Raw genomic sequence first — 17,119 nt, 5'->3', positions numbered from 1 at the left:
TGGGGCTGTCCAGTTTTCCCAGCATCATTTATTGTAAAGACTGTCCTTTATATATTGTATATTCTTGTCTGCTTTATCATAATTGACCACATATTATGGAAGTATTTCTGGACTTTGTTTCACTCCTTTAATCTTGGTGTCTGTTTTTATCCCAGCATCATACTGTTTTTATTCAATAGCTTTGTAAAATAGTGAGAAATCAGGAAGCATGATGTGTCCAGTTTTGCTGTTGTTCCATATTTTAAAGATCTTTGTAAACAGATATTTTGCATATTTAAGAAACAAAAGGAGTCCAATTCAAGAGATAGACATTCACAGAATGTCTTTCTTGAAGTTATTTGAATGTTATTTTGCTTTTTGTAAGAGGATTAAGTTAAAATAGTTTAAATACTATTCATTTATGGAATTAGAAAACTCAAAATTAGCCGTGGCAGTTAATATCTAAAGTAATTCATATGTATTTCAGTGCCTTTTTTTTAATGAAAATTTTTTTCTTAGACATTGGAACTTGCTAGGAATCCAGCAATGATGCAGGAAATGATGAGAAACCAGGACCGAGCTTTGAGTAACCTAGAAAGCATCCCTGGGGGATATAATGCTTTACGACGCATGTACACAGATATTCAGGAGCCAATGCTAAGTGCTGCACAAGAACAGGTGATAATACTTGGCTTAAACCAAGGGGTACTACTGTTTTAGCAAATATATGTTATTGAGGTGTACCTTTTAATGTAATTTTCATTAGTAAAGAATATGTTATTTAAGACAAAGTCTTACTCTTTATGATTTTTATGTTTTCTATTACAGTTTGGTGGTAATCCATTTGCTTCCTTAGTGAGCAATACATCCTCAGGTGAAGGTAGTCAACCTTCTCGTACAGAAAATAGAGACCCATTACCTAATCCATGGGCTCCACAGGCTTCCCAGGCTTCTTCAACTTCCAGCGGCACTACCAGCTCTGTGGGAGGCACTAGTGGAAGTGCTACTACTGGCACTGCTGGGCAGAGTTCTGCTGCACCAAATCTGGGGCCTGGAGTAGGAGGTATGCTCATAACAACTTTTACTGTTTTTCTTTGTTCTCACTTCTTTGAATCATGAAAACATTTCTTAAACTATGGTTTTAGTATGTGAAGAGCTGCTTTTTTGGCTGTCCTTTCATGTTGTAAGGTTGCTTTTGAAATTAAGAAAACTTTAAATATGTAATGATTAGTATTAATCACAGTTCTGTGCAGTATAGTAGAGTTACTGAAGATTTCAGAAGCATTTTTGTTTTTTATATTCTCATAAGATGGTTTATGAGAAGTGTACATTTTTGTCATTGTAACAGCAGGAAAATGGAAGTACAGGGGTCACACAGTTACTTAGGTACTATTACTAGAACATGTTTCTTGGCTTTAATCTGGTTTTACATTCTAGATCAGTGGATTCTAAAACTCCATTTCTGATACCAGGGTTAAATTAGTTGCTTTGAGCACCTGCCAGGTTTGTTAAAGATTTCAGATTCTCAGGTCTTAACCTCAGATCTTGTGGATCAGAATCTTCCACAGTGGGGTTGAAGATCTATGTTTGCATAAAGCTGCTGGAGATTCTGTGTGAACAGGCTGAGAACTTACATACTAGACTCAAATGATGACTTTTTTTTGGTATGTGTTCATGCTAATTCCTTATCTACAAATCGGGCCAAAATCAATAGCCAGGTTGATGGTTTTTAACTCTAACACTTAGCATTTAAATGAGAAGGAATGAAACAGGGGGCCACTTAGAGGGAGTTTAGATTTAGTTTCAAAAGATACCTGTGTCTTGGCAGAAGTAAAAAGATGAGATGCTGGATTAGGAATTTTAAAAATCATTACTGAGAGAAATGAGAATAGTCACAGTGGCATATGTATTCTTTTATAGGATGCAGTCATGAGGTTTCTGGATATAATATAGTTTTATAAGTTAAAGTGACACTGTTTTTTTTAATACAAGGAAAAAAGTACCCTGTATTTTACTTACTGCTTATTTGAGTGTTTTATTCACATTTTAAATGTCTTAGAGCAGAGAGAGACCACAACCATATTTACTCATATTTCCTAATAGTCAGATTGCCTTATTTTCCCCCTATAACTGTAGCATGTTTGTAGTTAAAACTTCTGTCTACAAAAAATCAGTTTTGCAACTTTGTACTCATTTTAAATTTAATGACTTGATACTCTTTTTAATATTTCATGTTAATGTTTTTCCCTCAAAGGAAAATAAGAAACAGTAAAAATGAACTAACTTATTCAGTTGATCTAACAAATCCTTAGCATATTTGTACATTATTTGTACATTGCTATGATTTTTCTCAATAATTTGAGGTTACATATCTATGTATACGCAGGTATAGCTTATAAAGCTGAAATTCTTGTCTCTTCTTTGACCCTGTTTTAAGTACTTACTCTAGAAGGTAAGGAAATGATTGAGCAGGGATCAGCAAATTTTCTTGGTAAAGGGTCAGATCATATTTTAGACTTTGTAAGCCAAAAAAGAAATACTGAGAATAATGCATTCTCAGTTGCAGACAACATATTCTACAGGTATTTTTATTGATGAAATTGTGAAAATATAATAATTGAGTATATTTTCTCATATATATTTACAAGTGATAGAGTTGAGGTTCTTTTATAGGGATATTTTGTTTAGTTGGTATTCACAATGTCCCCTGTTGTGAAAATCAGTTGCAAATAATTATATACTGTTGGCAGAACCTGCATATCTGAGAGGTTGATGCTATCCTGAGATTGTTTAGTAAGCTTTAACTGAGGAATTATCCCCAGGACAGAAGATCACTGTCATCCCTAGCACCTTGGAGATTTGAACTCTGGGTACTTGATAGCAGCAGCCTCCTGGTACCCAGTTGCTTGACTTCTCCTATTCCTTGCTGGCACTGATAACAAGGTTAGCTCTCCAAGATAAAATAAAACTCCTTATCTCAACCCATAAAAACTAAAGCCAAGGAGACATAGGAATGTATTACAACTGATAGAGCAAAAAGACCTCTGAATTCAGTAAACTGTAACTTGCCTCATGAAGAGTTTAAGGTAACAGTCATTGCTTCTAGGAATCTTATCTTATTACTAAAGAAAAGCACAAACTTAAAGTAAAAGGCTGGAAAACAGTCCTACAAGCAAATGGTTGTTAGGGCCCAAACAGCTCTTCTTATATCAGATAAAAATAGATATCAAGGTAAAATCGGTAGTGAGAGAGGGAAGGAAATGATTTCCTGATTAAGGACCTGAAACAAGTAGAGCACACAACAAATGATGAGCATCAAGAAATATAAAGCAATAACTTAATGGAATTAAAGTGATAGCTGCAACTCTAATAAACAGAAAACAGTAGCCTCAAATGACCAACTAAGTCAAACAAGCTAAAAAGACATCTACCAGAAGACTTCATCCAAAAACTACAGCATATACATTTTAGTCAAGTATATAGGGAACATTATCAATAATAGACCATATGTTGGGAAATTAAAGCAGGGATTGTTAAACACCATGAAAATAGGGACACAAATTTATCAAAATTTATGGGGCAGTAGTGGTTTTAAGAGATTAGTTAAATGTAAACTTGCATGCCTACATTAAGAAGAAGGAAGAAGGGCCTCCCTGATGGTGCAAGGGGTTAAGCACCGCACCATGAAGCAATCCACAGCCTCTGCAGCACGAGTTTAATCCCCAGCCGGCCAGGGAGAAACCCACATGGCGAGGCAGACCTCTCCTGTCTTGCCCACTGCTCCTCTCAGAAGTATATTTCAGTCTGCCTGTTCTGTTCCCCACTCTGTCTCTGGTGGATCCTTTCACCCCCCCAACCCCCACATCTCTGGCCTGTATCCCAGCTCTTGTATGCATAAATAAATAAATCTTTAGGAAAAAAAAAAAAAGAATCCCAAGCAAACAATTTAACTTTACACCTAAAGCAGTTGAAAAGAAACAAAACCAAAAAAACCTAATAGAAAGAAGGAAATAAAGAAAATTAGTAAATAAATAATTTATTTTTAATTTTAAAGCTCCTAAGGTGATCCTAAATGTTGGGCGAAGGCTGAAATTAATAAATAAAATAAAATAGAAATTAACAAAATCTGAAAGATCATTGAAATGAAGTTGTTCGAGGGGATAAATTGATAATCCTCTAGCCAGGCTAATAAAAAGAAAACTTCAGTAAATAGAATCAGTAATGAAAGAGGAGAAATTGCTACAGATACAGAAATATAAAAGATTATAAGAAACTATGGTAACTGGATGCTAATAAATTTGATTATCTTGAAGAAACGAATGGATAAATTTTTAAAGCAGTAACAATAAACCAAGACTGAATCAGTAAGAAACAAAAAACATGAACAGACTGGTCACAATTATGGAAATTGAAACAATAATAAAAAATCTCCCCCAAAACAAAGGCTCAGGACTTGATGGTTTTATATGTGAATTCTGACAAACCTTAAAGAACTTATGCCCATTCTTCTTAAATTATTCTTAAAAATCCCAGAAGAGTGAATACTCTGCAACACATTCTGTGGTACTAACAATATCATAATACCAAAAGTAGACAACATAATGAAAGAAAACTGCAGACTAATAATATCTGATGGATATTGATGCAAAAATTCTCAACAGAATGCAAGCAAATTGAATTGAGCAATATATTGCAAGGTCATACATTTTGATCAAATGGATGCAAGGATGGTTTAGCTTATACTAATCAATGTAGTATGTTACATTAACAAAAGAGAATAAAAACCATATGATATCAGTAGATGCAGAGAGAGCTTTTGGTTATATACAGTACCATTTATGATTTAAAATACTCTGAACAAGTTGGGAATGGAAGTGTCCTATCTCATCATAAAGGCCATATATCAAAAACCTACAGCCAGTATTATGGCTAATGGTGATAAACAAAACCTTTTCATTTTATATGAGGAACAAGGCAAAGAATGTGCCCTCTGTTGCCAGTTCTGTTTGTATAGAAGTGTAACTAGATCAGACAACAAAAGGAAATAAAGTCAGATTGGAAAAGAAGAGAAACTAGTATTATTTGCAGACATATGATACTATATAAAGAGCCTCAAAGACTCCACTAAAGCTATTAGAAATAATAAGTGAGCACACTATAGTGACAGATTTACAAAATTAACACAAAAATTTGTTGCATTTTTACATAGAGAAAAATTAAGACAGCTGCATTTACAATCACATCAAAAAGAATTCCCTAGCAATTAACCAAAGAGGTGATTTACACAGTGAAAACTATAAGACACTACTAAAGCTATAGAGTAAGACATAAAGACATGGAAAGATATTCCAGTCTCATGGATGCAAAGAATTTAGTAAAAATGACAATTACCAAAAGCAACAAATAGATTTACTCCAACCCCCATTAAAATTCCAATGATACTCCTAAAGTTAATAGAATAAAAAATACTAAAATTTATTTGGAACTATAAAAGGCATTCGATATAGTTAAAGCAATTCTGAGAAAAAAGAAAATTGGAGGCATGTTATCTGATTTTAAACTATTATATAAAGTGACACTGATTAATATATTGAATAAAAATAGCTACACATATCAGTGGAGCAAAGTGTATAGCCAGATATAAATTCACACATATGTCAATACCTAATTATAACAAAGGGCCCAAAGCTATGTATTATTTGTGATCTCTTTAACAACTATTGCTGGGATATTTGGATGGCTACATGCCATCCATGTTGGATCATTATCTAACTCCATCCACAAAAATAAATTCAAAATAGGTTAAAGACTTAAAACATAAGGGCCTCCCTGGTAGTGCAGCGGGTTGAGCACAGCGCTGTGGGGCTGTCTGTAGCCTTTGCTGCGTGGCTTCAGTTTCCAGCCAGCCAGGGAGATGCCCACATGGCGTGAAAGGCCTCTCCTCTCTTGTTCCCTGCTCCCCTCAGCAGTGTATTTGGTCAGTCTGCCTGTTCTGTTCCCCGCTCTGTCTGGTGAGTCCTCTCAACCTCCGCGCCTCTGGCCTGTATCCCAGCTCTTGTATAAGTAAATAAAAAATCTTTAAAAAAAAAAAAAAGACTTAAAATATAGCCCTGCAACAAATAAAGTGATATATTTCATGACATCAGTGACTAAGGTGTCGTTGGAGACTCAGTGCCAAAGTTGGAAATGAAAATCAGAACAAAAATAAACAATTGGGACTATCTCAAATTAAAAAGCTTTTATACAGCAAAAATAGCAAATTAGAAAAACATTCTACTGAATGGAAAAAGATATTTACCCCATCATACAACCTTGAAGGATTAATATCCATGGAATACAAAGAACTCATTCAATTTAACAATGAAAAAAAAAATCCAGTTGAAAAATTAACAGCAGATCTTAGTAGACAATGTACCAAAGGGTATACAGAAGGCCAGCAGATACATGGATAAATGGTCACCATTCATTATAATAAGGGAATGCAAGTCAAAACCACAACGAGGCATTATCTCATACCTGTGATAATGGCATACATCAAAAAGACCAAAAAGTGCTGGAAAGGATGTGGTGGAAGAGAAAACCTAAGACATTGTATTGGGACTGTACACTGGTATGGCTGTTTTGGAGAAATAGTCTGGAATTATCTTAAAGAACTAAAATTGGAAAATACCAACAATCCCACTATTGGGTATTTATCTGAAGAACATAAAGTAAACTTGAAAAATTACATGTTCCACAATATTTATAAAAGATAGGATTTAGAAACAACCAAGTGACCAGTGAAAGAGATGTATATTCACACAATGAGGTACTATTCACCTATAAGGAGAAGTGAAATATTACCATTTACAGCAAAGTGGAAAGAAGTTGAGGGGATTGTGTGAAGTGAAGTAAATCACATAAAGACAAATATAACTTCATACATATGTACTATAGGGAAATAAAGTATATAGATGAACTGACAGTGCAAAATAATTATAAACATGGATGATAATGGACTGAGGTTTTTGAGGTGTAAGGGATGGTGGTAGGGAAAGTTTCAAAAAAAAAAAGTAACAAGCACTTTACATAGTAATCATTATAACTTATATAATAATAGTTAACTATTTCCCCATCTTACAAATGGGGAAACTGAAGAAGCCAAATAATATACTCAAGACCACCTAGTTAGATTGGATTTGAAACCAAGTTGTCTATCCCCAGACATTGTTCTTGGTCACTATGTTGTATAATCTCTGCAATGTTAAATGTGTCTGCCATTTTGTCCGGGAGTGCCAGTACTCAGTGAAAATGAAATACAGGCCTGCAACTGTTGATTGCAGGATATTCTAATTAAGTGATGCTGAAGTAAAAGTTGGCTCGGACTTCTTTACTTTATGGAAATTTTCGGTAGTGATTTTTGCCATGTTTAAATTTTGCCTCTTCGACTTTAGGGATTTATCTTTCCATGAGATGCAGTTTTACATAGATGCCATCAGAATGTTTAAAAACCATAGCCCTACTTTACCTGGTGTATGTTGAACATGTAGTATTAAAATTCTTTTCAGTTCAATTGATAAGAAGTATGTATAGTCTTATGCAGTTGCTAAAATTATGCCTGGTACATGTATTTAAAAGCTTTCTGTTTTGTTTACATAGCTATTGCTTAATAAAATGTCTTTGTTTCTTTAAACAAACTTTCAGCTAGTATGTTCAACACACCAGGAATGCAGAGCTTGTTGCAACAAATAACAGAAAATCCACAACTTATGCAAAACATGTTGTCTGCCCCCTATATGCGAAGTATGATGCAGTCACTAAGCCAGAACCCTGATCTTGCTGCACAGGTAAGTTTGTTAATTATATTTAAAAGGACTATGTAGTATGAATTGAAATAGCTTAATCAATTAATTGTGATTGTGGCACATTTGTGTTGTATGTGTAACCTCAGTACACTAGGAAAGTAGTGGACCATTTGTTTTGGACCATTTGTTTCTGTGTAAGAAATTATCAGCTTTATCTCTGCCTTCCACTGGCAACAAAGAAGTTCAGGTTTATTTTATATCTATAGATGTTAATTAAGGATCTGGATACAAAATTTTTGGATTGCTTTATCTTGTTAAGATAATTTTTAGTGAAATGTAAGTCTTGAAAGTAAGAATTGATATTAATACATTTGAAATAATTAGATCACACAGATTATGGTAAATTCAAAATGGCAGCTGTGAAATAGCCTGAAATTGTTCATTCAAGGCAGAGGGAGATTTGTAGGAGCTTTATTCTCATTTTTTCCATTGCAGGTAATGGTCTCTTCCCCTCCTCCTCTATTACTGGTCCTTTATTAATTTATTTTCTGACTTCTTTCTAAAGAGACTATAAGAAAATTAGTGACACTCAGCCTTCGCCCAACATTTAGGATCACCTTAGGAGCTTTAAAATTAAAAATAAAATAAATTCTTGGCTACATTCTGAGATTTTGATGTAATTGCATTTTATATATATTTCTAATTCTGTAGGTAATTTAGATGTACTCCTAGGGACTTGAAGAGCCTTAGTGAATATGAAATTAGCCTTACTCATCTGTAGCTTATATTTACTGTTTACTAAAACTGACTTCTATAGAGTGTTAGGAATTTGAAACAGTTGCTTTTATAGTTTATTCCCATTTTCAAAAATTGTAAAAGCTTTAAACATTAATCACTTTCTTCATTATGGCAGACGGAATGTTTTTTATTCTCTAATGTCTGGAATCATGTTGATCCAAATATATATATATATATATAGTAATGGATATCTTTGAGGTATAATCCTCAGCAATAGCGTCTGCTCTCTTGAAATGTGTGGAGTTGGAAATAATTAGTTTTTAGAAGAATTTTTATATACTCAAATTTGCATATGGTAGGTACATTTTGTGAAAGATTATAATAAAAACTTGGCCTGAGTTATTAGTATTAAATAGGCAGCTTTTATTATAATCGTAGCATTTTGTTTAAAATGTGGAAAGTATACATAGAATGATCCTATTTGTATGCTTTAAAAGTATATTTTACAATCTGATACATCATAAATAACACTGAATGTGCATCTCACTTTTAAATTTTCACTTAAGTAAGACCCAGTCACTGAAACTAATAATTTTACATTTATAAAGTAAATTTATTTTTATTTTAAAGCAGAATACTGACAAAGATGGATAGATATGGGTATCTTTCATTATAGATAATTTAGAAACAATGTATTCTGGTTGTCAGCACATCAAAGTTGTAGTTTCTCTCTGATGTTTATATAGTCATTGAAAAGAGAGTAAAGTCTGTATCAGTTCTATAAAGAGTCAGGTAAGTTAGGTGAAATAGCCTACTCAAAAGGAGATACCATTTTCTGAGAAAGAATGAATAAGAATGAATAAGATCACATGCTATTTCAACGAATGTGAATTCTGAAAGATAAATGCAATAACTCCATTAATAGGTTCATAATAAAAAGCATTTGACTGGAACCAATAAAGGAGCAGGTTTGTTGCTCTCGAGTAGGTATTACTGTATTTACTGTGAACTCGTCGGTCACTTTGGAATAAATACTGTAATCCATAGAATATTTTCTGACTTCTTCCTGGTTTAGTTATGGTGCTGCCTTGTAGTAAGTTACTAAAGGAGCAAAGTGGGGATTCTGCTTCCAGTATTTACATATAATTACTCTCAAATGTTAACTTCCGGAGAATAAGAATCATTTCCCTCCCCAAACTTTGGACTGGTAAATAGGGTATCACTAAATCATTGTTAGTTGACTTTTCATTCCATCTGGAGAAACAAAATTTGTCTTTTTTGAAGCTATGAGAATTTACTAGTTTCTGGTTATGTTGATTGTATATTGTAATCTTAATTTCAGGTATTCAATAATGTTAATATTGACCCTGACTTTTCAATTCTTAATACCTATTCAATGGTTAGGAGATATGCCACTTTTCTTATCTCTGGTGATGGTGAGGTGAAATCCAGATGCTAATCTTGGTGTTCTCAAATGGACTTACATGTTTAAGGACTTAGAGCATTTTAATACTTTCCCCAGAGATCTGTTGGTGCTAGCCCTAGCAGCTCCAGTTCTCTGGCAAGTTGGTTGCTGTTTTGCGGTGTTACTTTTCTGGACCTAATATTAGCTGCTTTGTAGTAGACAGGTAGATATAGTGGTTCCTGATCTCGATTTTTTTCTGTGCTTGCCACTTGTGTGCTGAGGTGTTCAAGCAAGCCATCTATGGTTTATCTTGTCAGTGTAGCAGATAATGTATCCTCATGAATGCCAGTTACTTCCATTTTTCTTTTAAGGACAAATACTCACCTTTGCTCAAGGAAAAGCCTAAGAAAATGATTGCTTTTATTTTTTAGGATATTGCATGTCATTGTCATAATCACCATTCTCATTGAGAGAGAAGACACCTTGTTTTTTGTTTTATTTTGTTTTGTCTTTTTCCTGGAGATTCCTCCTGTGGACAGTATCTTCCCTTTTTAACATGTTCTACCTTCCTTGCTTTTAAGTGCCAGTTTCGGCACTTGGGGGAAGATAGACTATTAAACAAGGTACATTACTTGTTTCAGATATTTCCAGTTAAAATTGTTTGAACACTTGCCCCATAGATGATGCTGAATAATCCCCTATTTGCTGGAAATCCTCAGCTTCAAGAACAAATGAGACAACAACTCCCAACTTTCCTCCAACAAGTGAGTAAGAAAAGATGCTAGCTATCTTCGGTAATGATGTGCTTGAAAAAGTTTAATGATAAACATTTTTCTTATTCTTCTCTGGCTGATAGCAAAACATAGAGTAGAGTCTGATAATGCTGTCAATTCACAGAGAACTCAGCTTGATCTTAACTGAGCCCCGTCTCACTGCTGACCTTTTGCTCATATTTCTTAAACATAAATTCTGAGGAAAGGACCATTTTGTTTTGCTTTTGAGGATTTAGGATTTTGAATACTCTGTTAATACCATAAACCATTTCCTTTCACGTTACTAACTTGAAGTGCTTCATTTTGTCATGTTATACTTTATGGTTTACTTAATCTCGAGTAGCAGGAAAGAGCTACCTTATCCAGTTTTACACGTTGCTTTCTTTGTAATGTTTTAATTCCTCCAAATTTATAGAATGCCTATTTTTCACAGGGTAGATCTCATTTCCTCAGACTCGGAATTAGCAGGATTAAAACTCAGTGTTGTCATAGAAGGAAGGTTTTATTATTAAAATGTACTTGAGATTGCCATGGTATTTTATTATTTATAAAAGTAAAAGAGCTGTCTTGGTGTTTTGAAACTGGTAGTTCTAGGACTTTTAAATATTATGCAAATGATTTCAGGGTTATAAACCATTATCTAAGGTTAGTAGGTGTCCGTGATCTATTGTAATGATGTAAGCCTATTTTTTGGTCAGTTAGGTGGTGTATATTTGGTAGTGAAGCTGAATGCAGGACACATGTATTAACTTCAAACCTGGAACTATGTTTTAGATTGTATCTTATTGGTAAAATTGTTGCCTTAGCAACAGTAACACTTGGTCAGAAGGGGTATTTGGCTTTCACCATATTGCCATGTTTTACAATTTGTGCATTTGGAGATTGTCTTAGAAATAATTCTTTTCTCTCTGTTGGAGAAGGGCAACAGTTATGGCTTCCAGAATAGCTCCTGATTGTCTTTCATTATGAAAATGGTGTTCATGATGGACTTGGAAGGTCAAGTAATGATCTGCACACTAGGTTTGCTGTCAGAGAGGAGGTGCTTGTGTTTATTTTGGGAAACAAATTAGGATTTCCAGTGTCTAAGATAAAGTAAGGTTCTAGATTTTCTCCAGAAACAGCACAAAGAAAACATTTACTTTAACATCTTTTGATTTTAATTTTCTTGTAACCACTAGTTTTCTTTCTTTCTTAGATGCAGAATCCTGATACGTTATCGGCAATGTCAAATCCCAGAGCAATGCAAGCCTTGTTACAGATTCAGCAGGGTTTACAGACACTAGCAACGGAAGCCCCCGGCCTTATCCCAGGGTAGGCTTATTTGGGCAAGATGATGAAAGTGCATAGCAGTTACTTTCTCTCCCCAGGAATTTCAGACATGTCATTCTGCCTTTTCTTGTTGAGTTTGTTTTTAAGATAGAATTTTCAAAGTTGAAAACACTCAATTTAAGGAGTGTTTTACTAGCACACCTGCTCTGGCCTTTTGTGGAAATTTAAGTTTATTACTGATTTGTGCTTTTCTTAGGTTCACTCCAGGCCTGGGTGCATTAGGAAGCACTGGAGGCTCTTCAGGAACCAATGGATCTAGCTCTGCACCCAGTGAAAACCCAAGCCCCACAGCAGGAACCACTGAACCTGGACACCAGCAGTTTATCCAGCAAATGTTGCAGGCTCTTGCTGGAGTAAATCCTCAGGTACTCATGTGTTTTTGTTCATGTTTTATATTCTTTAGTGTAAGAAATATCCCAAGAAAAAAGAAAGTGGCAGTACTTTAGGGTTTAGAATGTAATGAAAAACACAATACTAAGGATATTGATTCTAAAATAGGCATTATAAAAATTGTTAAGGTCAGCACTATATTCGATACTAACAAACAATAGGATTATAGTGAAGAAATGCTGCAACTTAGTGTCATATTTTTTAGAGGCTGCCTTTTAAAATGCATTCTCTTTTGGAGTCCTTGTTTGAAAACTATTTGAAACATGTTTTGTTTTCTTAAAGTTTGTCAGGAAGAAATAGACACAGGATTGTTCCAAATACCTCATGGACAACTATAGTCTATCTAATTTTTATATTTTGATTTTTGAAAAATTCCTGACTACCTCACTCCACTCACCATTACTGGTGTTATAATCTGTTTATACCTTACAAATATGGCTAAAATATGTGAACTCCTACTAATGTTCTTAGATCTGGAACATTCACTGACTTTACTAAAAATGTGACATAATACAGAGATGATTGCCAGGTTAAAACCTATTGCAGTAAGTTACTCCCATTCTTCTGCTTGGCAAGAAAATAGCATGCTTTCTAATTTTAAACCTTCCTTAAATGCAACAAAAGGTTAGGTTTCTGTTTTGTACAGATAAACCTAATGTAGCTTTTTGCTCAGTAAATATTCATGAAATTAATAAGAAAACAGATTTCAGATATTGGACAGAATTATTATAGAAGTTGAATAATCTATAGGCTTCTTGTCAGGTTGGCTAGGGGTGATGGATCATTTGTATATTTTTGTTGTACCTTATTTCTATAGGAAGATTTGATACAGGTGAATTTGTCAGGATTAGGAGGATAGTCTGTGGGCTTGAAATCAGAACTCTTCCAAAAACCTGACGGGCCAATGAAGAAGTTGAGTCCATATTTCACACCTCATTGGACTTTAAAATTTTATACCTGAGGACACAGTTGGTCAGTAGCTACAAAACAAAACATCTGATTTTAAACTAATACACTTTTAATTTTTCTTGTGTGTTCATGAACTTCTGTATGTTAAAAATAACAGTTTACTAAGCTTTTTCAAAGCAGAGTTAATGTGACCTTTTGACATTATTATTTGGGTGTAAGTTAGACTATTTAAATAAAGTGCTAATGGACCTTAAGAGTTTTAGCTTAGTCTTTTTTTTTCCTCCTCTCCTTTAACAGCTACAGAACCCAGAAGTCAGATTTCAGCAGCAACTGGAACAGCTCAGTGCAATGGGGTTTTTGAACCGCGAAGCAAACTTACAAGCGCTAATAGCAACAGGAGGGGATATCAATGCAGCTATTGAAAGGTTACTGGGCTCTCAGCCATCATAGCAGCTTTTCTGTATCTTGAAAAAAATGTAATTTATTTTTGATAACGGCTCTTAAATCTTTAAAATACCCGCTTTATTTCATTTTGACTCTTGGAATTTTGTGCTGTTAGAAACAAACCCAATATGATGCATTTTAAGGTGGAGTGCAGTAAGATGTATGGGTTTCTTTCATTTTCTTATTTTGGAACAGTGGGAATCAATGCTTTTTCATTTAAGGCTACTGCATGCATCAAACACTTCTGCATTTATTGTAATTTTTAAAAAAAAAATCACCTTTTATAGCTGGGTGAACAGATTTTTGTCCTGCCTCTGTCCGATTTATTTGCTTTTTAAACATTAGCCTATGGTAGTAATTTATGTAGAATAAAAGCATTAAAAAGAAGCAAATCATTTGCGCTCTATAATTTGTGGTACAGTATTGCTTATTGTGACTTTGGCATGTATTTTTGCGAACAAAATGCTGTAAGATTTATACTACTGACAGTTTTTGCTTTCTTTGTACACAATTATAGTACGCACTTTGGGACTGCATTTTTAGAAACATACTACAGTAGATTATCTGAGCAAGACACCTGTAACCAAAAAAATAAACACCAAGAAATACTTTCAAGCTGAGTATTTCCTAATTGTATAGAATCTTACAGCATATTTGATAAACATCTCAGCAAAAGTGCCAGTTAGTCAGGTTTGTTGAAAATATGGTAGAAAATCTGATTCTGGTTATATCTTTAAGGACATTTAATTGTACAGACAACATAATGTAACACTGTCTTAACATTCACAGATGACTGTAAATTACCTTAAATCTTTGTGCAGACTGAAGGAGCACTGTATAAAACCCAAAAGTGCATTTGCCTAGGACTTTTCAGCTTCTCCCATAGGTAGTTTAACAGGCATTACAATTTGTAATTGAAATGTTGCTTTCACTGAAAGTGTCTTGATGTTTCAGTTATTTTTAATCACCATATAAAAATTAAACTCTCTTTTGGATTTATCGGTTTTCTCATGCACAGGCAATACATGAATTTAAAATGATTTGTGAGCCTCTTGTTTCTGAAGTGTTTTGGTAGTTCTATTAAGAAATAGTTAAATATTGTGCTTTTCAGAGCCTCAGAGAAGGGGAATTTGGGGGGTGGGGGTGGGAATCTATCCTGGATTGGGCCAGCCTAAATAATACTGGCAACCAAGATTCTGTTAGGATTTCTGTGCGTATAGTGTAGTAAAGAAGTATCATTCAGGGGTGAAAAAGAGCCGTTTTAACAATGTTGAGTACATTTGGCTGTTCTGCAGCCCTTTTCTTCCCTCCCCAAAGAAGTTCTGTTTGCCTATCTCTCAAACTGTTGGGGGTGATACATTCCTTTAGGACCAATTAAAGCGTAACTTTGGAGTCAGTAATATATTTGGCTGACTCTGGTTCAGTATTCTCTTAGGTCATTAGATTCTCTCATGTACAGTTACAGGAAATTAAAGTGTTTAACCTAAATTGAGTTCAAACCAATAAAATCAAGGGACATACAAGTTGAATTCCATTACTTCTGTAAGTTACTTGCTATTAAAAAAGGTTAAGAGGCCAGGTTGCCTATTGTGCACTGTTCGACACTTTTCCCCAGGAGAAACATATTCTAAGGTCAAGGTGGAGGCATGACTAGAGGAAGTTGTTAGGGTGGTATTCATGTGTCTTTGCTCTCTGCCTTATGCCTCAGTCTGGTTTAAAAACTTTTGTACTGGCTAATGGTGGTATACTATGTGGGATAGTGTCATAACCAATTTGACAATTTATTAATCACAAAATAACAATAAATCTCTAGCTTTTACACTTGGTTTGTCTTGCCTCTTTTGTAGAAAGAAAAAGATGTCTTTCTCTAACCATGTCTTTTAAAGACTATTGATTGGAGTTGATTTGCCCCAGATTTTATCATACTTTAGAGTGTTCTTCATTAATTTTTGTTTCCCCAACTAGAATATGCACATACACTGTATTGTGTGTTAAAAAGATACAGCCAACTCAGAAGTCAGGTGACCTGGACTCCTGGTTTTTGTTTTGTTTGTTTTGTTTTTTGGCATCTAGTTATTTGACTAGTAAAGACATGATTTCTTTATTGGAAAAACGATGGTGAGGCCTGTGTGGCACACTGGACTGGGTGATCTCATAAGTAATTTTTGAGCAGCTACAGTAGTATGATTTGGTTGTTGTTAGCTGGTTTCCAGTATGTTTATCATAAATCTGGCTATCTTTTACATGGTATAGATTGTTTATGACTCTTTAAAAGCATTTTTAAAAGATACTTAAAATAGTATAGGTTTAGATTATTCTTATATTGGGTTATTTTGCTACAACTTCAGTAAAGAAGAGAAAAAACAATTTAGGGTTTTATTTCCCAAGTGGAAATAAATGCTGACCAGTCAAATGACAGCTGGACTCTCTGCATTTAGAATTAGTTTCACATGTGACTTATGTATAGTAGTGAAAATGATCTTTTATTTTCTATATTATTTAATAAGAAAATCACAATAATATAGGACAGGAAGAATAAGAATGTCATTAACGGTAGTAATAAAGGTAGAGCTAAACTGCATGTGTGTGGTTAAGGCAGGCGAATACGCCATACCTTACTTCCTCTCTGAAGAAATTAACATTAAATTGAATGTGTTACAGTCAACAAGAATGCCTACATTAAAGGAATCTGTTTTATAGTTTTTTAACCCATCCTTTCTCCATCTCTTTCACTATTCTTCAGGATAAAGCTGTATCTAAGGAACACGCTTTGGGAAAAGCTGTATTTAGCAAATTTCTACTTCTGGTATTGCATTTATCTTTTTCAGCTTATATATAGCCTACCTCTCCTTCTGGGCTCATTTCTGAAGTCTTTGTAAACTTTGCTAACTGGTGATTGATTTATTCTGAACTACTTAACCCTTTTCTGTCAACTGCTGCATTCTACTTTCTTGTCAGTCTGTTTTTATTGACATGTTTCATTCCGTTTTGGGCTTTTTTTTTTCTGCTTTGAGATTTTCTTTAGTTACTTAAGTAACATTAAGTTTTCTGTCACTGCTTTCTTTTTGACTTTCCTTTAATCAACCATAAGCAATCACTGCCTCACAGTGTCAACATTTATTGAATTTTTGTTCAGAGTATCAGGTTCTCTTCTAGTTGCAGAAAGTGTAACAGTAAATAAAAGTTTTATTGATTTTACATGGTAGGGTGTTGAGATAAATTAAAACAAGATATGTGTTGTGGTTGAACGCTGTGTTGCGAAGCTGCCTGCAGCCTCTGCAGCGCAGGTTCGATTGAATTCTCTCATCTTCCCACACTTCTGACTTCACCCAGTGCTTGTATGTGATATGTGTGTGTGTGTGTGTGTG

The 17,119-nt window shown here is 34.3% G+C and overlaps 1 protein-coding gene across 2 annotated transcripts in view; it reads left to right on the top strand.

Moving 5' to 3' along the window:
- Positions 1–15,576, top strand: part of UBQLN1 (ubiquilin 1) — a 52,206-nt gene extending 36,630 nt beyond the window's left edge. The window contains exons 5-11 of one of the 2 annotated variants that reach the window (XM_037495451.1): positions 499–657; positions 808–1,042; positions 7,663–7,805; positions 10,587–10,670; positions 11,875–11,990; positions 12,205–12,373; positions 13,605–15,576. In XM_037495451.1, the coding sequence (XP_037351348.1) occupies positions 499–657; positions 808–1,042; positions 7,663–7,805; positions 10,587–10,670; positions 11,875–11,990; positions 12,205–12,373; positions 13,605–13,757 (1,059 nt within the window). In that variant the 3' untranslated portion in view covers positions 13,758–15,576. The remainder of the gene's footprint in view (positions 1–498; positions 658–807; positions 1,043–7,662; positions 7,806–10,586; positions 10,671–11,874; positions 11,991–12,204; positions 12,374–13,604) is intronic. The other variant, XM_037495452.2, reaches the window with a different exon arrangement.
- The last annotated feature ends 1,543 nt before the right edge of the window (positions 15,577–17,119 follow it).

Source organism: Talpa occidentalis, unplaced genomic scaffold (assembly GCF_014898055.3).
Source record: "Talpa occidentalis isolate TD23 unplaced genomic scaffold, MPIMG_talOcc4v2.1 talOcc4.7, whole genome shotgun sequence".
NCBI lineage: Eukaryota > Metazoa > Chordata > Mammalia > Eulipotyphla > Talpidae > Talpa > Talpa occidentalis.
The sequence above is the reverse complement of the archived record's forward strand: the minus strand, read 5'-3'. Positions and strand labels throughout refer to the sequence as shown.